General features: G+C 47.4%; 2 protein-coding genes across 2 annotated transcripts; one reads left to right on the forward strand and one right to left on the reverse strand.

The window, feature by feature from the left end:
• Positions 1-1,077: 1,077 nt before the first annotated feature.
• Positions 1,078-19,263, forward strand: SYCE3 (synaptonemal complex central element protein 3). Its single transcript, XM_046010917.1, has 2 exons — positions 1,078-1,186; positions 19,106-19,263. Exons 1-2 carry the CDS (start codon positions 1,078-1,080, stop codon positions 19,261-19,263), a joined length of 267 nt encoding a protein of 88 aa, XP_045866873.1.
• Positions 19,264-20,617: 1,354 nt separating this feature from the next.
• Positions 20,618-24,150, reverse strand: KLHDC7B (kelch domain containing 7B). The gene has a single exon (XM_046010900.1). The coding sequence runs from the start codon at positions 24,148-24,150 to the stop codon at positions 20,695-20,697; it is 3,456 nt and encodes a 1,151-aa protein (XP_045866856.1). The 3' UTR covers positions 20,618-20,694.
• Positions 24,151-25,795: the final 1,645 nt, after the last annotated feature.

Raw genomic sequence — 25,795 nt, forward strand, 5'->3', positions numbered from 1 at the left:
CCAAATGGCAGCTGAAGTCATTCTCTTAAAACGTAATCTCCTGCTCTCAATTTCCAGTGGCTTTTCCTTATACTCAAAACCAAAATTCTTGCTTACTGAACTGATCTCACCTTATACCACTTTTCTCCTTAATTCCGTACTCTACTTTCTTTCCATGCTTTGAAACACATGAAGACCACTCCCACCTGTTCTTGACCCATTCTCTCTGTCTTCCCTTAGCTCTTTACATGCCAGTTCCTTTTTATGATTCAAGTGTCAGGGGAACCTGGGTGCCTCAGTTAGTTGAGCATCTGCCTTCAGATCTCAGGGTCCTGGAATTGAGTCCCACATTAAGCTCCCTCCTCAGTGAGGAGTCTGCTTGTCCCTCTGCCTCTGCCCCTTTCTCTGCTCATGCTCTCTCTCAAATAAGTAAAATAAAATAAAATCTTCTTTAAAATGCTTACCACTGAAGTGTCAGTTCAAATACTGCTTCATTAGAAAGGACTTGGCTGATTGACAGCTAAAGCACCCCTCCCTGTGAAAGGTCCTCTTTATTAAACCATGCTGTTTTGTTTTCTTTGTGCAGTGACCACAAACTGAAGGTATCTTTACCATTCTGTTGTTTATTATTTGTGTCTCTCCCTGGAATGGAAGCTCAGTGAGAGCATGGGTTTTATCTGTCTGGACCCACAAATATACCACAGTATCTACACAGCCATAGTAGATGTCTTGCACATAGTAGATGCTCGGTCAATCTATTCAATGGTGGATAAAAGAATGGACCTCAAGTAAAGTTGCAGCCTTGGAGAGAGGGAGGATAAAGTCTCTAAAGAGCTGGGCAAGACTATGAGTTCCACAAAGGTAGCGTTCACTGACTACTCCCAAGCACTGGGACTTCTTGACCCATAGATGAGTAAATATTCCATGAACAAATAAAATGGGTGAGTTTCAGTGACGCCTTATGTCAGGAAAATAAGACAAGGAGAAATTAAAGATGACCTCGGATTTCTGGTTTGGCCTATCCAGGTGTGAGAAACAGAGCTGGAATCGAAACCCCGACATCGATCTCTCTGCGTCTTCTTTCTGTGTGCCGCCTAGATGGCTGATTCTGACCCTGGAGAAAGAAACTATGACAACATGCTGAAGATGCTGTCAGACCTGAATAAAGACTTGGAAAAGCTACTGGAAGAGATGGAGAAAATCTCAGGTAGGGTGTTTTCCCCCTTATTTCCGGAGGTCAAATTCTTCCTGCACTTCTGAGCTCAAACCAACTGCCTTAACAAGGTCTTCCTTGACCACCTCTCAGCTTCTACACCGTGTAACTGCTCCACCACAGAGTCGGACCTTTCCACTAAAGAGCGCCTCGCAGTGTTTTCTGATTCCTTTATGTGTGTCTGTAGCCTCTTTCTGCGACTGGACTCTTCTGAGGGCAGAAATGGTGATTTCTTTTTTGTAACTGGGCACAGTACCAGACCCAAGCTCAAATACTTAGCAAATGCCAAACAATATAACACCTGTGAACAGAATTAGAACTTACTTTCTATGAGTTGTTTAAATACAGAACTCAGAGTAATAGTGCTAAGACTGATGAGGTGCTGAAACGGGAGGTTCACTTAGTTCCGTGGAATAAAGCAGCAGTGGAGTTGGACAAATTTCTCCGTTTTGGGAAAAGAATGTTCGTCTGTTATTCAACATGTTTCCGTTAAGTGATAAACAGCCATGGTAGTGATACCATTATAATTACTTTTTCAAAGATTTTATTTTTAAGTAATCTTACAACCAATGTGAGGCTTCAACTGGTAACCCCGAGATCAAGTCATGTGTTCCACAGACTGAGCCAGCCACCCCCATTATTATTTCGTTATTTCGTTCTAATTCAGAATATGTATAATTCTCTAATTTGTAAGCCTGAGTTATATTAAAGAAAATACTAATATAAAACAAATTTTAGAAAGTATGCCTACTCTATACTCAAATGAGAAACAGCCTGTTTTTAAGGACATTATTAGTTTGCAAATAATCTCCATTTATTACCATGGGCTTTAGAAAATTTCTACTTAAAAATGTTTGCATTTTTTGGTCTATGTACTTGAAAGCTTTTTATATTTTTAAACCACCTTTTTAGAAAGTTCTATAATCCAGAGCACCTGGGGGGCTCGATTGCTTAAGTGGCTGCCTTTGGTTTGGGTCGTGATCTGGGGGTCCTGGGATCAAGCCCTGCATCAGACTCCCTGCAATGGGGAGTCTGCTTCTCCTGCTCCCTCTGCCCCTCCTCTGCTTATGCTCTGTCTCTCAAATAAATAAATAAAATCATAAATAAATAAGTAAATAAAGTTGAATAGAGATGCCAAATAGAGATGCTCCTTCATTAGAATAAGTAGGTGGGGGCTGGAAACAGACATCAAGATGATTAATTATAATTTAAATATGTAAATTAAAACACATTTCAATTTTATATTAAAACTATAATCTGGCAGGTGCTGATAATGGTATATACCAAGCGCTACGGAGGGAACAAAAAAAGAGAGGCTGACTGGGGAGGCAAGCGAGGCTTTGAACAGAGCATTAGGGAAGGAATTGAGATTGGACAGTTGAGTCAGGGGTGTTGGAGGTAGACAGATAGGCAACCCTATAGAAGAGATAGCCTAGGCTGTGTGCCAATGAAGGAAAGCCATGTGTAGTCAAGGAACGAGATTAGTGCATGGGAATCACAAGATCACAGACCGAGGAAAGAAGAGTAAAGGTAAGAAGGGTCTCAGTGCCAAGCTAAAGAGTTTGACCTTTCTTATTTAGGTAATAGGAAGCCATTTGGGATTTCAAGGAAGAAACTTGTGTTTTAGAAAGACATCCCTTGGGGGCGCCTGGGTGGTGCAGCTAAAGCTTCTGACTCTTGGTGTCAGCTCAGGTCTGATCTCAGGGTTGTGAGGTTGAGCCCCATGTTAGTGTCCTCGCTCAGTGAGGAGTCTACTTGAGTTTCTCGCTCTCCTCTGCCCCTCCCCCTTGCTCACTCTCTCTCCTCTCTCTCAGATAAATAAATAAATCTTAAAAAAAAAAGAAAAGAAAAGAAAAGAAAGAAAGATACCTCTGGTAACCGAAGAAGGATGGTTTGGAGAAGGAAGACTGGAGGAAAGATCATTCAGGAAGTTTGTAAAACTAAAAGCTAAAATGGGTGGTTCAGTCATTCAAGCAACCAACTCTTGATTTTGGCTCAGGTCATGATCTCAGGGTCATGTGAGATCAATCCCCACATCACATGGAACCTGCTTAAGTCTCTCTCTCTCTCTCTCTCTCTCAAAAATAAATAAAAGCTGAAACAATAGAAAAAATAAAATCAACAAAACTCAGTCACCCAGAATTAACTATTAACATTGGTGAACCTTATGGCAAGTCTCTGTCTATGCAGAAATAGAATGATGGATCAATGGATTGATGCATGGAGGAATCTTTTTTTTTTTTAAGATATGCTTTCATTAAAATAGAATCATACTATATAAGCTACTTTTAAAAGAGGGTATTCACCTTAATTTTACTTAAGAATTTAAATTGAAGTGAACCTGAAGAAATTCTTCACTTTTTTTAAAAGTATTTATTTATTGGAGAGAGAGTGCAAGCAGGTAGGAGGGGCAGAGGGAGAAGCAGGGAGCCCTACACGGAGCTCGATCTCAGGACCCTGGGATCATGACCTGAGCCAAAGGCAGAGAGGCTTTAACCCACTGAGCCATCCAGGTGCCCTGAAATTCTTCATTCTAAACAAATAATTTTTTTTCAATGTAAGCAAATATCTTTATGCCAGAGAAAGATTTCTTAAAAAGTATACAAAACACACTAATAATATAAGGAAAAGATTAGTAATTTAACTACATTGAAAATAAGAACTTTTAAAAACATATCCCAATGTATAAGTACATCAAGTCATCACATTGAACACCTTAAATATATATATTTTTTTAGCATTTTAGTATTTTTATTTTCTTTTTTAATTAACGTATAATGTACTATTTGCCCCAGGGGTACAGGCCTGTGAATCATCAGGCTTACACATTTCACAGCGCTCACCATAGCCCACAGCCCACAATGTCCACAACCCCACCACCCTCTCCACACACTCCCTCCCCCCAGCAACCCTCAGTTTGTTTCTCTTAGGCTTTGTCTCCCTCCTGATCCCATCTTTAAATACCATAAAAAATACATTCGCTTCTGTAAGATTGTTCCAAAATTAAGAACGTTTGTGAGAAAACATTAAGGAAATCATGTTATTTCTTCAGGTTCAGGATCTAACAATACTAATAAGCAATATTTATTCAACATTTATTAAATGCTAGATGCTGTTCTAAGCACTTTACATGAAATAGTTCATTTAATCCTCACAACGGTTTTATGAGCTATAGGGACTCTTACTATCCCTATTTTATGGATGAAGAAACTGAGGCACAACTGTCATTCATTATACTGTATTTGTTCATTATCAACTACAAATAACATTTGTATTAGTAATAATATTTACAACATTTACATTCTGTTCACATAAATCGTACAGTTGTTGAGATCTACACATCCTGTATTCAATAGTTCAAATGTTTAACCCTAGAAACTATAGCTATGGATATGCTCCTTGAGTTTAGAAAGGTGGGGGCACCTGGCTGGCTCAGTTGATAGAGTATGTGATTCTTGATCCTGGGGTTGTAGGTTCAAGCCCCACATTGGGTGCGGGATTACTTAAAAACAAAATTCAAGAGGCATCTGGGTGGCTCAGATGGTTGGGTGTCTACTGTTGGCTCAGGTCATGATTTACAGGTCCTAGGATTGAGCCCCATGTCGGGAATCTGCTTCTCCCTCTCTCTCTGCCTCTCCCCCTTCTTGTGCCCTCTCTGTTTCTCTCTCTCTCTCTCTCTCAAATGAATGAATAAAATCTTTTTTAAAATTTAAAAATATGTTTACATTTATAACTGGATGATAATTTGGCTAGGTGATTATTTTCTTTAGAACTTGAAAGATGTTTTCAGCATTTAGTGACTCTGTGTGAGGCCTGCCCATGTGTTTCCTCTTGAAAGTGACTTACTTTTTCTGCCTCTAAGATTCTTTATTCTGGAAGTTCTATACTTCACTAACATGAGATTGGCGTTAACATTCTCTAACACTTTTTCTGGGATACATTAGACCTCTAGAGCAGTAGACTTCTGTTTTGTTTTTTTTTTAAGAGAGAGAGAGAACATGCACACTCAAGTGGGGATAGAGGGAAGAGGGAGAGGGAGACAGAGAATCATAAGCAGTCTCCATGCCCAGTGCAGAGCCGGATGCAGGGCTCAATTTCACCACCCTGAGAGCATGACCTGAGCTGAAATCAAGAGTTGGACACTTAACTGACTGAGCCACTCAGGCGCCCCTTTAGTATTTTTTTTAAAGAAATTTTTCAGGACACCTGGGTGGCTCAGTCAGTTAGGCCGCTGCCTTTGGCTCAGGCCATGATCCCAGGGTCCTGGGATCGAGTCCCGCATCAAGTTCCTTGCTCCGAACAGTGAGCCTTCTTCTCTCTCGGCCTCTGCCTACCATTGTGCCTGCTTGTGTGTGCGTTCTCTCTCTCTCTCTCTCTGTCTGACAAACAAATAAATAAAATAAAATCTTTAAAAAAGGTAAAAATATTTTTAAAAATTTTTCATTTATTATACCTTGGGACACTTTTTTAAAATTTTATTTATTTGACAGAGAGAGACACAGCAAGAGAGGGAACACAACCAGAAGAAGTGGGAGAAGGAGAAGCAGGCTTCCCACCAAGCAGGGAGCCCGATCCAGGGCTTGAACCCTGGACCATGGGGTCATGACCTGAGCCAAAGGCAGATGCTTAACAACTGAGCCGCCCATGTGCCCCACCAGGATACTTTGTATATTATTTCTTTGGTTTACTTCTTCAGAAATTCCAATTATCTGGGCGCCTGGGTGGCTCAGTGGGTTAAGCCGCTGCCTTCGGCTCAGGTCATGATCTCGGGGTCCTGGGATCGAGTCCCGCGTCGGGCTCTCTGCTCAGCGGAGAGCCTGCTTCCCTTCCTCTCTCTCTGCCTGCCTCTCTTGTGATTTCTCTCTGTCAAATAAATAAATCTTTAAAAAAAAAAAAGAAAGAAATTCCAATTATCCATTGTACATCTCGTTTTGTGTTAATCTTCTTTATCATCATCTCTATCATCTCTCTTATTACTTTGTTATTTTCCATTTTATTTTCTGTTGGTTCCTTGAGACTGTTCCTCTAGTCCCTGATTGTGTTGTTGTAGAAAAAAATTGTTCATTTTCAATCTCAGATGTAGAAAATTGATTTTATCATACCCTCAGTTCATGATACATTATGATAATTGGCCCATGAAGGAACCCTCTAGTTTATTTTTTATTGCCTTATTCCCATAGCCATTCTCTTTCCTCTCTCCCATAGACATATATTTCGTGTGTATGTGTTCTTGTGAAATATATGTTGCTATTTTATAAATTTATTTTGAATTTCTGTAGGTTGTTGTGGTATATGTCTCGTGCTGTTTGTTTGTTTCACTCAGAGCTGTGCATGTCAGCCCTGTCCAAGATGCTACGTGTACAGCCAACCTATTGCTATTCGGTGCTGAAAAGTGTGCGCGTGCAGTAGTGTGCATCGTTCGTAGCCAGGATTGCCTAAGCCACGTGGGTGCATAGCGTGGCAGGTAAAGCTCACCCCGTGGATGAAGACAAATTCTCAGAGAAGGGCATTTGGGCCAGGAAAGCATCCCAATATGTATTTATTTCTCCGTATTTGAGCCTAATTGGGTTTCTGGGCTCTTTCCTTCTGCCCTCCCTAATATTCTTATTATTGTTTTATTAAACCTTTACATGGAATGCTTTGTTCATTCACTTTTATTCCTTTTTAAGTCATGAAAACATTTGGGGCTGTGGATTTATCTCTAGATATTTTTATACAACCCATAAGGATTGATAAATCGTGTTCTTGTTTTTTATTTTTAAGTCACCTTTATTTAGGTATAACTTACAAACAATAAACATTTTAAGTATGCAACTCGCTGAGTTTTGCCAAATGTATACACCAGTGTAACCAACACAACTATCAAAATACAAAATATTTCTATCACTCTAAAAGTTTTTCTTCTGCCCCTCCCCAGTCAATTCCCACTCCTCCTTCCCCAGCACCCGGGCACCACTGATATAATCCTATAAATGGACTCACGCAGTATATATTCTTGTGTCAGGCCTCTTTTGCTCAGCGGGTCCAGTCAGCTTAACAGCATCAGTGTAATGGACCAGCTTGATGTCCTGGGGAGGAGAACAGCATTAAAAGTCCCTGCCCACTACATTATGGCATCAAGCTGGAGAGTTGGTACACCTGAATTAGGGTAGTGAAGATGTGTTGTTGACCTTGTCCGCAGAAAACAAACTGCTTCTGGCGGTCTTTACTGATAAGTACAGAGAAGAAGCATCCGCCAGATCAAAAGCTGCGTATCAGATATCAGGGGATGCATTCGTTTGCTCGGGCAACAAAACCTCATCGAGAAGGCAGCTGCAGTAGACCTACCATCTGACTGAGTGTACCATAATCCACTGTCGTTCTCTAAGGTCTATCTTCTATACAGGCCAATCCGCAAATTGAACGGGAATGTGGAGAGATTCACCCCCTGCATTTTTCAAATCCTTACTGGTGGCACCAGTCTCTACCATCCTGCCAGGAATGCAGGGTTGCTTTTGCTTTCCAGCTTTCAATAAGGTAGAGGCAGTTCTAGTGGTTTCCACTTGGCCTTCCTACCATAGTAGCCCTCACCATGGATCAGGGAATAAATGTAGGGATTCTCCCAGTTGCCAAGTGATCTATTTCAATTGGGCTTATTGGAACTGGGAAAATTTTCACAAAGTGTGTTCAGAGACCCATTGAGCCCACTATAAGACAGACCCAAGCTAGAACTCCATTGACAACATGACCTCCTTAAGCCCCTATTTTGAGTGGTAGATCACTCTGCTGACTGGTAGTGATATTCTGAGTCTCCAGGACTTAGTATCAATTCAGAGCCATCATCTAGTAATTCCCAAAAGGTCTGATTATTTCCCTTTTCCCAGCGTACAGCCCTGCAGCAGTATTGTTAGGAGGTCCCTGTTCCTAAAGCTTATGGTCATGGAAGGAAGAAAAATAACTAAAAAGTAATTACTTTGGGGGCACCTGGGTGGCTCAGGTCATGATCTCAGGATCCTGGGATCGAGACCCGCATGGGGCTCTCTGCTCAGTAGGGAACCTGCTTTCCCCTCTCTGCCTGCCTCTCTGCCTACTTGTGATTTCTCTCTGTCAAATAAATAAATAAAATCTTTTTTTTTAAAAAAAGTATTTACTTTTGATGACTGTTAAGATTGAATAGTACTGTGGTTCTATGGTATTATGAGATTGCCAAAATGGGAACCTAATTTAAAATAAGGAGCCAAAAATAAATAAATAAATAAGGAGCCAAGAAAGGCATCCTAGAGTAAATGACTTCTCAGCTAAGACTAAAATATGGGCATGAGTTAAAAGGGAGCAGGTTTGGAAGGAGATAGGGGAAAGTGAGTTCAGTTACGAGCATGCTGAGTTGAAAGTATCAGTTTTACATTGAAGTGGAGATCTTCTACACACTGTCAAAAATATAGTCACAGAGTTCAATGTAAATTGGTATAGCCATATGGAAAATAATGGAGGTCCCTCAAAAAATAAATAGAACAACCATATGATCAGCAGTCCCATTTCTAGGTATATATCCAGGCATAAAGGGGATGAAATCGGTTTCTCAAAGAGATATTTACACTCCCATGTTCACTGTAGCTTTATTCACAATAGCCAAGATATGGAAACAACCTAAGTGTCTATCAGTGGATGAACAGATAAAGAGAATGTGATATTTTTATAGTGGAATATTGTTCAGCCTTAAAAAAAGAGGAAAATCCTGTCGTTTGTGACAACATAGATGAATCTGAAAGACATTTTGATAAGTGAAATAAACCAGGTACAGAAAGACAAATGCCGGACGATCCCACTTATATGTGGAATCTAAAAAACTTCAAATGCATAGAAGCAAAGAGTGAAATGATGGTTGCCAGGGCTGAGGAGTGGGGGAAATGGGAAGATGTTAGCCAAAGAATATGAAGTTTCAGTTATGCAAGATAGAATAAGTTTTGAATATCTAATATACAGCATGTAGCTATAGTTAATCTGTATTATATACTTAAAATTTACCAAGTAGGGGCGCCTGGGTGGCTCAGTGGGTTGAAGCCTCTGCCTTCGGCTCAGGTCATGATTCCAGGGTCCTGGGATCGAGCCCCACATCGGGCTCTCTGCTCAGTGGGGAGCCTGCTTTCCCCTCTCTCTCTCCCTACCTGCCTCTCTGCCTACTTGTGATCTCTGTCTGACAAATAAATAAATAAAATCTTTTTTAAAATTTACCAAGTAATAGAAATCTTAAGTGTTCTCAACACAAAAGAATAAATGTGAGGGATAGAAATGTTAATTAGCTTGTTTGTGATAATCATTTCACAATGCATACATATATCAAAACATCACACTGTAAACCTTAAATACAATTTCTGTCTCTCAATTTTACTTCAAAAAAGCTGGAAAAATATAATCCTGGAGCTCAAAGAAAAATCAAGACTTGGTGGCAGAGTAAAGTACCATTCATTCATTCATTCATTCATTAATTCATTCAACAAGTACCTCCTGAATGAACACATGCCAAGGCTTTTATGAAGTTCCTATAGTCTAACGGGAAAATAAATGTGTAAACATATAAATGCAGTGTACTATATTAATTGCTATAATAAAAGAATAGTAAAGTTCCTGTGGGATTTGGAATGGATGGCTGAAATCTGGTAAATTATGGAAATTTTTAAGAGGAGGCGTGGAGCATTTCTTTGAAACAGGAGTGGTTAGGAGTTTCCCAGACAGGTGATGGGCAAGGCTTTTGGACAGAAAGAAAAATTTGTGCCAAGGAACAAAAGTATAAGAAAATTGGTTGGAGGGGCACCTGAGTGGCTCAGTCGGTTAAATGTCCACCTCTTGATTTCAGCTCAGGTCATGAGATCGAGCTCTGCATCAGGTTCTGTGCTGGGCATGAACCTGACTTAAAATTCTCTCTCTCCTCTGCCCCTCCCCTGCTCGAACACTCTCAAGAAAAAAAGAAAAGGGAAGGAAGGAAGGAAAGAAAGTAAATAAGTTAGTTAGTTGTTGTATTTAAATTTCAACTACTGGGGCACCTGGGTGGCTCAGTGGGTTAAAGCCTCTGCCTTGGGCTCAGGTCATGATCTCAGGGTCCTGGGATCGAGCCCCACATCGGGCTCTCTGCTCAGCAGGGAGCCTGCTTCCCCCTCTCTCTGCCTGCCTCTCTGCCTACTTGTGATCTCTGTCTGGTAAATAAATAAAATCTTTTAAAATAAATTTCAACTACTGAAGAATAAACTACAAGTGAAAGTGTTAGAGAATAAATCTCAGTCAGTCACTTGGGGTCAGATCATGAAAGACTTTGTGTACCACACTAAGCAGTCGTTCTTTAGTCAACAGGGGAATCCTGGAGAAAGCTAAGCAGGGGAGTGACGTAAAGAGATACGTGTTTTTGAGAGACTATATAGCAGTGTGCAGGAGACTGGGAGCTACTTCAGCAATGACCTCCCAGATCAGTGGAGTAAAAGAAGGAACTATTTAATAAGTAAGCTGGGGAAACTGGTTATCCATAAAGAATAAAAATTTTAAGGGGCTCCTGAGTGGCTCAGTGGGTTAAGCCTCTGCCTTCACCTCAGGTCATGGTCTCAGAGTCCTGGGATTGAGTCCCGAATCGGGCTCTCTGCTTGGCAGGGAGCCTGCTTTGCCCTCCCCCTCTGCCTGCCTCTCTGCCTACTTGTGATTTCTCTCTCTCTCTCTCTCTGTCAAATAAATAAATTATTTAAAAAAAAATTTTTAAAGGATCCCTACCCACATATACATATAATAGCTTCAGCATGATGAGAACTTAAGTGTCAAAAATAAGTATAAAACTTGGGAAGAGGGGCGCCTGGGTGGCTCAGTGGGTTAAAGCCTCTGCCTTCGGCTCGGGTCATGATCCCAGGGTTCTGGGATCGAGCCCCGCATCGGGCTCTCTGCTCTGTGGACAGCCTGCTTCCTCCTCTCTCTCTCTGCCTGCCTCTCTGCCTACTTGTGATCTCTGTCTGTCAAATAAATAAATAAAATCTTAAAAAAAAAAATTAAAAAAAAAAATAATAATAACAACTTGGGAAGAAAATAGGGGAGAGTATCTTGTGACTTGGGAGTGGGTAGAATTTCCTAAACAAGAGGCAAAATGCTAAACACAGAATAAAAGATTGATAAATTGAGCTGTATTAACATTAAGAACTTCATCTAAAGGTAATTTAAATGTCACTTTCTCAATGAAGTGTTTCCTGAGTGCCTTTCTTGAAATTACAAATCCTTTTTCCTACCACTCTCAACCCTCCTTCACTGATTCATGTTTCTTCTTAGTATTTATTTCCTTTTTAACATACTATATAGGTTTACTTAGTGTTATTTATTATATAATGATCATGAGGACAAGACTTTTGACATTTCTTCTCATTGGTCTGTCCCCAGAACTTAAACAGGTTCTGACCCATACCAGGTGTTTAATAGGTATTTTTTTAAATGAATGAATGTTTCTTAGCTCCCTAACTTTTAAATGCATTTTTTTAAAGATTTTATTTATTTATTTCTCAGAGAGAGAGCCAGAACACAGGCAGGGTAACGACAGGCAGAGGGAGAAGCAGGCTCCCCATTGAGCAAGGAGTCCAGTGGGGACTCAATCCCAGGATCCTGGGATCATGACCTGAGCCAAAGGCAGATGCTTAACTGACTAAGCCACCCAGGTACCCCAACTTTTTATGCATTTTAAGAAAGCTTGTGTCTTAAGCTTCTTGACATCTTCCTTGACTGTCGTTGATATCTTCCTTGCTAACAGTCAAGTAAGTATTGGAATGTCATTGTTTCACTTGGTACCTCCTTGCATGGCACAGGGAGGAAAAAAATTTTTTTAGTTCGTGATTGATAGTAATCCCCTCTCTATCATAGTGGGTCCTTCATTTGTTGTTTTCTAATGATTCTGGTTTTGTTGATTTGTTTTTCTTAATGGTTCTCTGGCAGGGAGTTTGGCTTGCTTCGAAGTTCACAGTGTGTTACTATCACCGATCCATATAACAATCTTCTCTTATTTCTTTTTACATTCTTTTATTTCTATTTCTTTTTTTTTTTTTTTTGCTTATTCCCTGTCTGTGTGTTTTTGTAAATTTTGTCATTTTGTTTTTATGCATGTGTTTTAAGTTATGTAAACTTATATTGCATTGAACTCAACTGTATTACAAAGATCTGTTTGAGCAGAGTTCCAGACTTTCTTCGTATGGTCATTAGTCTTTTGGATTTCTTCTTATGGACCATAAGAAGCAGTATACTGGTGGGGTGCCTGACTGGCTCAGTTAGTAGAGTAAATGACTCTTGATTGGGGGGTCATGAGTTCAAGCCCCATATTGTGCATAGGGCTTACTTAGAAATAAATAACCAGGGGCGCCTGGGTGGCTCAGCGGGTTAAAGCCTCTGCCTTCAGCTCAGGTCATGATCCCGGGGTGCTGGGATCAAGCCCCGCATTGGGCTCTCTGCTTAGCTGGGAGCCTGCTTCCTCCTCTCTCTCTGCCTGCCTCTCTGCCTCCTTGTAATCTCTATCTGTCAAATAAATAAATCTTATAAAAAAAAAAAAAAGAAAGAAATAACCAGGGGCGGCTGGGGGGCTCAATCAGTTAAGCCTCTGCCTTCAACTCAGGTCATGATCCTAGGGTCCTGGGATTAAGCCCCAAGTCGGGCTCCTGCTCAGCGGGGAGCCTGCTTCTCCCTCTCTCTCTGCCTGCCTCTCTGCCTATTTGTGATCTCTGTCTGTCAAATAAATAAATAAAATCTTTAAATAAATAAATAAATAACCAACTAGGGCTCCTGGGTGACTCAGTCCGTTAAGTGTACAACTTTTAGTATTGGCTCAGGTCATGGTCTCACAGTCATGGGACTGAGCCCACGTTACACTCAGCAGGGAGTCCGCTTCAAACTCTCTCCCTCTTCCTCCCACTCTCTCTCTCAAATAAATAAATAAACAAAGAACTAACGAACCTGAATATGAAGGGTAGAACTATAAAGTTATTGGAATAAAATGTAAATGAATAATTTAAAAAAGAAAAGCCGTGGACACTGGCGCTTGGTTACTTGGTAAAACCCTGCCACTAATTACCCGTGTGACTGTAGCAGCCACTCAACCTCTCTGCCTCTGTTTCTACTTCTGAAGAATGAAGATGACTACAGTACCTACGTCTTAAATTTAAATTTAAAAATTTAGGTGAAATTCACACACCATGTAATTTACCATTTTTAAGTATATATTTAGGGGCATTGAACACATTCACAATGTCCTATAGCCACCAACTCTATCTAGTTCAAAATATGTGCATCATCCAAAAAAGACACTTTATACCCCTAGGCAGTCATCCCCATAGCCTCTCTCCGCAGCCCCGTGCAACCAGCAGTCTGTCTCCAGTGTCTCTGGATTTATCCATTCTGGATATTTTATATACACGAATCATATAATATGTAAATACAATTTGTTTCTGGCTTCTTTTACTTAGCATCATATTTTCAAGGTTCATCCATACTATAGAATATACTAGTATTTTATTCCTTCCTATGGCTGAATAATAATCTCACTGTACGGATATATCATATTTTATTTATTCATTCATCATTTGATTGATATTTGTTGTGTCCACCTTTTAGCTATTGTGAATAGTGCTACTATTAACATGTGTATACAAGTTATTTGTTTGAGAACCTGCTCTCCATTGTTTGGAATATTACCTAGAAGTGGAATTGCTAGGTCATATGGTAATTCTTTGCCTGGCTTCCTAAGGGATGTCAGAGCGTTTTACACATGACGTACCACCTTACATCCCCACCAGCAGCTCACAAGGGCTCCAATTTCTCCACATCCTCACCAACACTTGTTGTTTTCCAGGGGTTTCTTTTTTTTAATTATTGAATTTTCTGTCTTATTAATTAGAAATGTTTCTTGTGTATTATAGATATTAACCCATTATCACCCTTAACGATTATAAATTTCTATCATTTTTTGAAAACTTTTCCATGTTGTCCTTAGTTGAAAAAAATTTTTTGACAGAAAGACTCACCAATATTTTGCCTTGTTTGGAGGTTTTAAGAAGTCCCAAGATCACAGATGTTCTGCTAAATTTTGATTCACTGATGTTATTTTAATTTTTATATTTATATCTTTTTTTTAAAGATTTTATTTATTCATTTGACAGAGATTGAGATCCCAAGTAGGCAGAGAGGCAGACAGAGAGGGAGAGAAGCAGGCTCCCCACCGAGCAGAGAGCCCAATGCGGGGCTTGATCCCAGGACCCTGAGATCATGACCTGAGCCGAAGGCAGAGGCTTAATCCACTGAGCCACCCAGGCGCCCCTATACCCCACTATTTTTTTTAAAATGACCTTAAAGGGGGGCTCTTGGATGGCTCAGTGAATTAAGCCTCTGCCTTCAGCTCAGGTCATGATCTCAGAGTCCTGGGATGGAGCTCTGCTTTGGGATCCCTGCTTGGTGGGGAGTCTGCTACTCCCTCTCTCTCTGCCCCCTCCCTGCTTGTGTACGCTCTTGCTCTCTCCAATAAATAAATAAAATCATATAGCTATATAGATGACTTTATAGGATATCTTAATATCTGATAAGGCATATTCCCTTCTAACTTTCTTTTTTTAAAATTGACTTAGCTATTGGATCTTTATTTGCTCATATACATTTTTATAATTCATAAATACTGATTGTTTTTGTTTGTTTTAGAGAGAGAGAGTGCACAAGTAGGGGGAGGGGCAGAGGGAGAGAGAATCACAAACTGACTCCCCACTGAGTGTGGATCCCTTTGCCATCATCATGGGGCCCCATCTCACAACCCTGAGATCACGACCTGAGCTGAAATCAAGAGTCAGTTGCTTAACTGACTAAGCCACCCAGGCACCCCCAGATACTGATAGTTTTATCTCTTACCATCCAATCCTTACACCTCTTACTTCTTTCCAAATTCTCTATTCCACTTGCCAGCATCTCCTACACCAGTAACATTGTCAGAGGCGTCCTTGTTTGGTCCCAGTTCTAAAGGGAGTATATGCAGGGTTTCTGCATTAAGTATATTGTTCATTGTAGGTTTGGTATATCACTTTTAGTAAATTAAGGGTGTCTCATTCTATTTCCAATTTGTTAGGATTTGGGGGTTTTTAATCATAAATAGGCATTAAACTTCGTTAACTGCTTTTTGCTTTGAGATATTCCCCTGGTTTCCCCCTTTTTATTAATGTGCTTAATTACACTGATTGGTTTTCTTTTTTTTATTATTTATTTATTTATTTGACAGAGAAAGAGATCACAAGTAGGCAGAAAGGCAGGCAGAGAGAGAGGAGGAAGCAGGCTCCCTGCAGAGCAGAGAGCCCGATGCGGGGCTCGATCCCAGGACCCTGAGATCATGACTCGAGCTGAAGGCAGCGGCTTAATCCACTGAGCCACCCAGGCGCCCCAACACTGATTGGTTTTCTGATACTCAGTCATCCTTGAATTTCTTTTACAAACTCTACTTGATCATAATATACTATTTTAATTCACTGTTAGATTTGATTAGCTTATATTATATTTAGAGTTTTATATCTATATTGATGTGAAATAGACCTATAATTTTTTCATATGATCTTTGATTTTAGAACAAAGCACCTTAGGGAAAATTGTGTTTTTATTTTTGCTGATCTTTTTCTCAAATTTCCTATAATATAAGTAGGAAGCTTCTATACCCATACAATGAGATTATCAGCCTTCTTTTCTAATTTCTGGACTCACTTGTATGATGTAAGAATTAACTCTTCTGGGATGCCTGGGTGGCTCAGTCAGTTAAGCATCTGCCTTCTGCTCAGGTCGTGATCCCAAGGTCCGGGATCGAGTTCCGCATTGGGCTCCTTGCTCAGTGGGGAGCCTGCTTCCTCCTCTGCACGCTGCTTGCGCACGCTCTCTCACACACGAGTAAATAAATACAATCTTAAAAAAAAAAAAGAATTAACTCTTCTTTTTTTTTTAATTGTACCAATTTATACTTCCACCGACAGTGTTTTTTTTTTTTTTTTTAAGATTTTATTTATTTTTTTGACAGACAGAGATCACAAGTAGGGAGAGAGGCAGGCAGAGAGAGAGAGAGGAGGAAGCAGGCTCCCTGCCAAGCAGAGAGCCCGATGCAGGGCTCGATCCCAGAACCCTGGGATCATGACCTGAGCAAAAGGCAGAGGCTTTAACCCACTGAGTCACCCAGGCGCCCCTAACTCTTCTTTCAAAGTTTGGTAGAATTCATCCATAAGACCATCTGGGGCCTGAGACTGGGAAGCAGAATGTCACCATTTACATTTTAAAATGATTGGTCTGTTTTGCCAAAGGTGGGATTTCGCGTATGGCTGTTAAATCCAGGCCCATCCCTGTCCCTTGTCCCTTCGTCACACGGCTTAGCTGGCCCTCTTGTCGCCAATCCTTTACTCCCTGTTCTCCGTTTCTGCCATCCAGGCCCACACAGCAGATTCACCTACGACAGCCCTAAGTGATGTCCGCCCCCCACAGCAGATTTTTGGAGCGCTCTGTCTACATCCTGTACTGACTGCGTCGACGCGTACGGCTTCACCATTTCTCCTTGACATCCATGTGAGGGCTTTAACCCTACCCAGAAGGTTATCAGTGTTTGGGGTGAGCCCCAGTTGGCTTTGCTTAGTTTTACTACTGCGCAGAACTTACCAAAATCTCAGAGAGAGCACCTGCCCTTATCACCTGGTTTGAAATCAGATTCCTCCTGCCCCGTTTTTCTGCCACAACACATGCTGCCTTCACAGCCTGTGGTTGTCTTGTGTGTTTTTTCTGTCGCCTCCCACAGCAGCTGCGATAGACACTTCATGACGGCAGGGTGTGTCTGTCTTGTACGCTGCTATATCGCGGGGCTGCCGGAGCAAAACGCCCACACAGAAGTGCTCAATAAAGACTGAGTGAATTAAAAACTGAGGAAACACATATTTCTGCAGAGGACCATGAGTCCTTCCTATTCTCTGCATTCTGAGTTTTCTTCCTTGGATCAAATCAAGGAGGGCTTCGCTCTTGACGCGGTGTTTTGGTGTCTCACCGACTTGCCTTCTCTGAACCGTGCTTTGGCACCGTCCCAACAGCTCTCTTTGGCCAGTGACTATATACAACTATAGCCACAGAAGAAACACGTTGTATCTAAAGTAGGGATGCCGTCGGGGCGCCTGGGTGGCTCAGGCAGTCCGGCAGCCGAGTCTTGATTTTGGCTCTGGTGGTGATCTCAGGGTCCTCAGAGCCTGAGCTCCCGAATCAGGCTCTGAACTCAGTATAGAGTCTGCTTGAGATTCTCTCTCTCTCTCTCTCTCCCTCTGTCCCTCCCACCCCTCTCTCTCTAAAAATAAATAATCTTTTAAAAAATAAAATATATTACAATAAAATAAATAAAATAAAATCTTTTAAAAAATAAAATATATTACATACTTCTCAAAAAATATACCTATCAGAAAATGTTTCCATAGGATAAAAGTGTCTTAATGGGTTCGTTTTTATTTTTGGCCACTGAGGCTTAAACCTGAATATGTTTCCTCTACTTTGGCCTTAGGAAACTCAGAGCTAGAATTCCGACTGCCATATGGGACTACATGAGACTCAGTTCTGCAAGCTCCTTTTTTCTCCTGAATTTTTATTTCTGACTATACTAACTTTGTCCTGAACATATCAGTTATTTATTTTATAGTAAGAACACTCTAATATGTTCTAGGCAAATTACATATATCATCCATTTAATCTTCATAGCAAGCAGCAAGATTAGGACATCGTCTGTCCTTTACAGATGAGGTTAGTACATTTGAGTCACTTGTTCCCGGTCACACAGGTAGCAAGCGGTGAGCCCAGAAGCCGACTGCTCTGACGCCCAGGAACATGCTCCACCTGCTGTTCAGGTGGTCTGCAAGGGTGGTCCGCTTATTAAGATACAGGTTCTGGGCACCATCCCCAACCTGCTAAATAAGAACCTCTTCGAGGGGCGCCTGGGTGACTCAGTGGTTAGGTGTCTGCCTTCCACTCAGGTCATGATCTCGGCATCCTGGGATCGAACTCCAAATCAGGGGGAGTCTGTTTCTCCCTCTCCCTCTGCCCCTGCCTGTGTTCCCTCTCTGTCTCAGTCTCTCTCACTGTCAAATAAATAAAATCTTTAAAAAAAAAAAAAAAAAAGAGAGAGCCTTTGAGTTGTGGGAGGGGCCAGTGACCTACATTTCAACAGGTGTCCCAAGTGACTCTCATGTACCCAAAAGTTCAAGAATTCCGGTACGAACTATATAGCTGTATCCCCTCTATCTGTTGAGATACTGAACATAGCTTTTCTGACAGTCTTTCCCTAACCAAACAGATATTACTTTCTGTAAAACATCGAGACTGTTGCGCTGCTGACCTTGGTCACGTGTAGATACTCAAGCGCGATTGTTATTATTCATTCTGCGGACTGCCCCTAATGAAAGCACAGAGGTACTGAGGTAGAGGCGGGCCAGCATCCCAGGCCATTCTCCATAAGGTAACATGAGGCTCAGGACATTGCTGGAGTGAGAGCGGGCTCCCCTACGTGAGCTTCGATAGGCCTTCAGACTCCTCAGGGCTCACCCTGCAACCACGAGCTAGGAGCCACAGATGGGGAAGGACTTCTGTTTGCTCTAATTTTTTCCTAATATTTTATATCAGACTGGCTTCTAGCCTTAATGCCATGGGCATCGGAAGTTAAGACCCATGTGAGGTCAGGGAGGTTTTAGTACTGTCCTGTGTAGGGAGAAGTTGTAAGAGGGGTTTTTATGAACCCTATAACACATAACCTACCAGTTTCCCCTCCTTCAAGACATTGGGTAACAGCAGGATCTAGGCCCTGGGATGCTTAGAGGGGTCGGAAGCACAGGGCCCTCCCTGGGGCGCTCCAGAGCCCACCCCCACTCTGTGGCCTGATCAGGGCCCGTCTCATTGCAGTGCAAGCCACGTGGATGGCCTACGACATGGTAGTGATGCGCACCAACCCCTCGCTGGCAGAGTCCATGCGCCGGCTGGAGGACGCCTTCCTCAACTGCAAGGAGGAGATGGAGAAGAACTGGCAAGAGCTGCTCACCGAGACCAAGCACAAACAGTAGGCCCCTTGCCCACCGCAGCCCCCATGCTGCCCTCAGCCAATGTGGAGAAGCCCCTGAGGCGTGGAACCCTCTCTGCTGGAACAGCGGCCAGAATAGAGAGCTGCGTGAACCGTACTTGTTTCTCAATAAACTTATTTTTAAGAACAGCCTGAGGACCCCTTTCTGTCCTACCCAGCAGCATATCAAACCTTGTGATCAAAAGATGAGAATTCTGAGATGCAGCTGCTTCCAGTGAATTAAACATACTTAGTGCCAGAAGCACCAAGCATAGAATAAAAAGCCAAAACGGGGCCAGAGAGGGACAAACCAGGTCAGAGCGTGGGACAGGCAGCAGTATTCAGGCAGATTTATTTACCTTCCTCTGATGGATTCCAAAAGAGGCAAAGGGGAACATCATTTATGCCTTCTGGGCACTGTGCTGGGTGCTCACCTATGGGACCTTAGGTTCTCACAACTCTCCTGAGTAACATGTTCGTTATCCCTATTTCACAGATGAGAAGAATGCAATTAGATGTCTCTTCAAAGTCCACAGCTAATAAGAGAAGGAGCTCAGGGAAACTTGGGTCTCACGCAAGAATGGGGGTTGGTGGGAAGCGAGGCTGGCTTCTAGTGGGGCAGAGCAGGCGGGAGAGACCCCACAGAGGGGCAGGAGCCCAAGTGGTCCTGGCCCCGCCTGGGCTGGGCTCACAGGAGGGGGCTGCAGTCAGCAGGACCATTTCATAGACAAGGGTTCTAGGCCTCTGGGGACCAGTCAGATGAAGGAAGGCTATAGAGCTGTTCCCAGGAAGAGCCAAGCCAGGCTCCCAAGGCTTGGGGCAAGGACATTTTCCTGAGGATTTTCTGTTTCTTGTTTCCCCTTCCCATTCCCTTATAGACTCCTTGCCCAGCTTGGGGCCCTAGGGACAAAAGACAGGAAGTGTGACTGTATTTCTAGCCACCTCCTTGCTCCACTCAGCGGTCACTCAGCTCCTCCGCAGCCAAATCCTGGTCCTTCAGTACACCTCCTCAGTCCCTGACTGTCAGAGTACAGTAGACCCACAGATGCTTCTCCAGACAGTGCAGGGCCGCAAGAGGGAGCCTGGCCCTGGAGCCCAGAGGAGGAGGACCATCCCGGAGGAGGGGCTATGTGAGCCCACTGAGGTGTGAGGGCAAGAGCTAAGTCATAAAGGCAGGAGACAACATGCTGTGGGGGAGGGTGGAAAAGGCTCGGGACGCCCAGCAACCAGCAACCAGCTCCCGGGTGCAAAGAGCCTCGGCTCCCAGGTGAGAAGTCTTTTTCACGGGGTCTGGGATGTAGAAGGGGGAAATCATGAGTCTTAGAAAAGGAAAGTCCCAGAAACAACGGCAGAAAGTTCTGAATCCCAAACGTGGGGTCCATGCCCCACGTGCTGCCGGACTCCCAGCCCCAGGGTCCCCCTGGAGAGCAGCAGCTCAGAGGGCAGTCTGCAGTGGGTCCGTGGCAGGCAGAGTCAGGATGAATGGACAGAGCACCCCCTTACTCCCCAGAGGAAAGGGCTGCAGCTCTCTGGCCTGGAACTGGGCAGTCCCCTCGGAGACCGTAAAGGTGGCGGTGACCTGGTGGTTGAGGCAGTAAATGGTGTTGCCCAGCGTGGTGCAGTGGAGTGGGGCAGGGTCGGGCAGCGGCAAGGAGGCCGCCCGGCTCCAGGAGCCCGTCACCGTGTTGTAGCGCATCACGGCAGCGCCCACGCCGCGCAGCAGGTCGAAGCGGTAGAGGAAGCCTCCCAGCGCCACCATGTCGCTGGAGCGCCGGTGGCTGGCACTGTAGGGACACTCATCCCACGCGTCCCTCCCAGGGCTGTACCTCAGCAAGCGGTAGAAGAGGTGGCCCCCGGTGACGTAGATGTCCCCACGACAGGCCACAGCCTCATGGGCCACGGGGAAGGTGCCTGCGGGCAGGGGCGCCCGCAAGGTCCAGGTGTCCGTGCGCGGGTCATAGCGCTCCATGCTGTACAAGCACTCGCCTCCGATGGCGTAAAGCAGCCCGTCCAGGGCCACCAGCTTGAGCTGGGCGCGGGCCTGCTGCATGGGCCGCACCTGGCTCCAGATGTTGGTCAGGGGGTTGTAGCAGAAGACCTCGTTGCAGCAGACGGCCTTGGCGCCGGAGCCGCGGATGCCGCCGGCCAGGAACAGGTAGTTGTGCATGGTGCAGAGGCCGCAGCCCCGCAGCGGGGCCTCCTCCGGCACCTGCGTCAGGGGCCGCCAGGTGTTTTCTCGCGGGTTGAACACGTGCAGGTGCGGGCGGGGAGGCGGGGCCGCGGGCTCCGCAGCCGGAGCCTCCTCCCCGCAAGGGCCCCTGGCGAGCGCCGAGCGGCTCACCTGGTACAGGCTGGGCAGCACCAGGACCCCCAGCACCGCCCGGCCCCGGCCCGTCCGAAGGCTCAGGATGCGCTCGCGGTCCGCCCCGCTCAGCCGCCGGTAGAGGCTCGGGTCCCCCAGCACGCGCAGCAGGTTGTCGCTCATCAGGGCGTAGGTCTCCCGCACCAGGCCGGGCGCCCCGTGCCGCCGGGCGAAGGCCAGGACGTCCAGGCAGTTGCCCAGGTCCAGCCGCGGTGGCAGGGCGGCCGCCGAAGCCGACCCCCGGGCCGCCCCCCGGCGCCCCGGCCGCGGCAGGAGCCCCGAGAGCTTTCCGGCTTCTTCCCGCTTTTCCGCGAACGCCCCGCCGCTGCCCGCCGCGCCCCGCCGCTCCCCGCGAGCCTCCCCCGGGCGTCTGCGCGGCGCGGCCTGGCCGACCCCGCACGCGCTGCGCCTCCGCGGCCGCGGGACCCGCTGCGGGGCGCCCCTCCCAGGGGCCGAGGGCTCGGGGCCGGGCTGCTTCGGCTCGGGGGGCTGGGCCGGGGCCCCGGGCGGCGCAGGGTCTTCTCGCTCCTCCTCGACGGCCTCCCCGATCCGACCCGAGCGAGGGTCTGCGGTGGGAGCCCCCTTGGGCTGCTCGCGCCCCGCCTCAGCCAGGCCCCCCGCGCCTGCCCCTGGGACCGGTCCCCTGAGCGCCAGGCTGGGGGCCGCCCCTTCAGGCGAAGAACCAGACTCTCCGTGCTCAGAGCGGGCTCCGGTGCCGGGATCTCTCGGGCTCTCGGGAGCCGCCTTTGGGGCTCTCCCCTGGGGTCTCTCCTGCCTGGGCAAAGGGTGACTCCTCAGAACCATGGAAATAAGGTTTTCCCAGCCGGTTGGGATTTGTCCCTCCTGCTTGTCCTTGAGGAGGGCCACGCTGCGCTCCTGTGTCATAGGCCTTGACCCACTCCTGGGGGCGGGGGCGGAGGCGGAGGCGGGGGCTGGGATTGGGGCGGGGGCAGCGGCGGGGGCAGCGGCGGGGGCAGCGGCGGGGGCGGGGGCTCGCACTGCACTGAGAGCTTCGTCCTCGGCAGGCCCCTGGCTAACTCTGAGGCACAAAGAGTCTGAAGGAGAGGGGGCCGAAAGAGTAGGGCCCACATGTAGGCGACCTCCGTGCGGACGGGCTGTCAGAGGGGAGGCCAAGGGTGGAAGGGGCTTCGGGACGTGTGGGGAGGGCGTGGCTGAGGGACTCGGGGCGGGGGCGCCTCCGGTGGCGTCTGCGGACTTTCCTCTGTCCCCACCGCCTCCCTTCTGCTCACTGCTCTGCCGCCCCTGGCCTCGCTGGGATTCTCCCGCTTCTCCGACACGGCGGCCTGCTTGCTGCTCTGTCCCACCCAATCCTGAGCGGAAGAAAGAGCCATCTCCAGAGCCATTAGCCCCAGCCTTTACCGCGTCATTGGGGTCCGTGGTCCCCTGCCCTTGAGACAAGAGTGAGTGTCCACACCCAGACCCCTCTGGCCAGGGCCCCGTGGAGCCTGGGGCCTGGCTGGTGCTCCTGGTGACCAGAACACCCTTCCTCTCCCACGGCCAGCCTTCTACGGCGGCCGGGGGTCCCTGCGCCTCCCTGCTCTCCAGAGCTAGGGCGGGAACTGGTTGGAGGCTGCTCTCCCTGCTCCCCTTCTCTGTGCCCTCGCCCGGGGGTCCAAGCTGTGTGGCGTGCGATGGAGGCAGCTCCCGGGGAGCAGGGGGCCTCCAAGAGCCCGTGGCCAGGCTGCTGGCAGCGTCCACAGTGTCCCATACACTCACCACAGCGCCCAGGTGCAGGGAGGCCGGCTGTGGGAAGTGGCGGTTCCTATCTCCTGAGCTGAGGTCCACCTGCCCCCGCCGGCTGCGGGGGCCTGTCTCTAGTGAGGCAGGTCGCCCTACACCTTGTTGCCAGGGACTGGTGTCCTGTTCTGCGGTGGGGACCAGGCCCTGGTGAGTTGGCGCCTTGACTTGGACGCCTCCTGCCTTCGCTCGTCCATCTGTCTCTCTGCCAGGACTCCGAGGGGTGAAGCGTATCAGGATGGGGCCAGGTATCCCCCCTACTTTGCTCTGACCCAGGGGGGCAGTGCCTGGCCCAAGAGGCTCCCTTCCTTGACCTTGGGGGGCTCCTGCACTGGCATGACCTTTCTGCTGCCCCAAGGTCCCTCCAAGAGTCACCTCGCCGGGTGTCTTGAGTGGAGGTCGAGCTGCGGCAGCCAGACCTCCAGCTCCCCGGAGCTTCTGATCCTGGGTCACTGGTGCAGCCGGAGTCCTCTGGCCACATCCCGGAGGGTCTAACTTCCCCTGCCCTGAGCTGTGTCCAACACCACCACTGACCTTGGACTTCAGGGGCAGGGCTGGCCTGGCTCCTCCCGCCTGAGAAGGCTGGGCCCCGGGGCTTGTGGGTGCGGGTCCTGCTGCCTCCTGGTCCTGCCCAGAGCCAAACCAGTGCAAGGCCAGTGCTGTGGCGGCCACCACAGCCAGCGCCAGCAGGGTCAGGACAGCGCCGTCCCGGTCATCCTCCCCGTCCCAGCCCCAGCCGAGGCCAGCAGGCTCCAGGGTGCCCTGGATCATGGCGCTGGGCGGCAGACTCAGCCTGGGAGCCAGGTCCGCAGGCTGGAGGCTGTATGTGCTGCCTGCAGGGCGGTCCGCTGTCCGCTGTCCGGCCTGGGCTGCTGTCCGCACAGATGGCATCAGATGGCATCAGCGACGCGCCCCGCCCACAGAGCTGCCCAGTTAAGGTAGACCTGGGCTGGGGGACTAGTGGCTCCGCCCGGCCTCGGAGGGGGTGGGTCTCTGTGCCCGCCCCTGGACGGGGGTTTGTCGGTGGAGCTATCGGAGACAACATAATATCCAAGAGCTCCAGGAGCTCGGGGACCTTTCCAGGCCCACCCGGCCCCTTCTCCTTTCCCATGGGGCCCAGCGGCAAATGGCACTGCCTCTTACCACTGTTCCGGACCCCAGCCAACTTGCTTCTGCCCAAAGACCCTCAACCCCCGGGACTTCCACCCCATTACTCCAGCTCCGACCCTGGGTCTAGCCCCGGGGGCTCTGGCAGGGAAGTGTCACCCACAGGGAGATGTTATCTGCAGCTCGAGCAACATGACGCGGCCCTGACGAAATTACCAGACACCCAAGAAGTCGGTTCCACTGTGGGCCAGCGGGGGAGGGGTGGAGAGGCCGACAGCCCAAGGGGCCAGCCCTGCAGGAGGGCCTCAGCCTGGGGGACACCGTGGAGGGCATTCGTCCGACACGAAGCACTGTCTTAGAAAGTGCGACCTCCTGTCACCTCGGCCATGAACTGGAGACTCGCACTCTTCTCTCCCCGGACGCAGAAGGGGGCTTGAGAGGGGCCCCCACCTCCCCTCTCCCAGCAGCCGCTGGACTTCCCTTCCCCTGAGCTCAGCAGAGATGGGCTAGAGTTTGCTGAAGGAATTTGCTAAGCTGTCAAGAGGGAAAAAATGAACAAAATAAAGAAAATCCAAAAGTTGTAGTTCTCTCTTTACTGGTCTGGCTTATTACAACCCACCTGCCCTTTCTAGAGCCTCCCGGGCCTTCCCTGCACCCTGTGGACCATCTTGACTACTCAGATGCCTCTCGTGGTGCCCCCGGGAAGCCCTGACCCCAGCCTGCTCTTACCCCTGTTACCTCCTCAGCCAGCCCCGGGATCCCTCCGGGACGCTCCTCTGACGCCAGCTGGTCACCAGCCTGACTTCCGGGTACCCCATCCCATCCCTTGGCCTTCCCTCATCTTAGCCAAATCAGGCCCCTCCGGCGTCCTCACTGGAACCCAGCCCCCTCGCCGGCAGCGCGTAAATGCGTAGATGCCGCTGCCGCTGGGTGTGGGTCTGGCCTCCCTCAGAGTGGTTTCTCGGGGAGGAGCTGCGGCTCTTCCCTGCGCACTTCTCTCTTAACCCGATCTCAGGAATAAGTCTCAGGACAAGTGGGGCCCAGATATGAGGACGAGCTGAGTCTCTGGGACAAAGGCAGACCCCCCACAACATGTACTCATTACTTTTTCTAGGACACAGGACCTCTCCCTGACTCATAAGGAGATGGCCAAGGAGCATCCCTGGCCCCCAGCCTGGGCTCTGCTGGACCTCAGGTTCCTCACCCACCTGGCGGCCTCCCAGCTCCCCTGAGCATATTAGATGACAGCAGGAGGGCAGGAGGCGGGCCCGCCCCTTAAGGTGGATTTCAAGTTGGCGGCAGGTCGCAC

The sequence above is a fragment of the Meles meles genome, chromosome 7 (assembly GCF_922984935.1).
Source record: "Meles meles chromosome 7, mMelMel3.1 paternal haplotype, whole genome shotgun sequence".
Classification (NCBI taxonomy): domain Eukaryota; kingdom Metazoa; phylum Chordata; class Mammalia; order Carnivora; family Mustelidae; genus Meles; species Meles meles.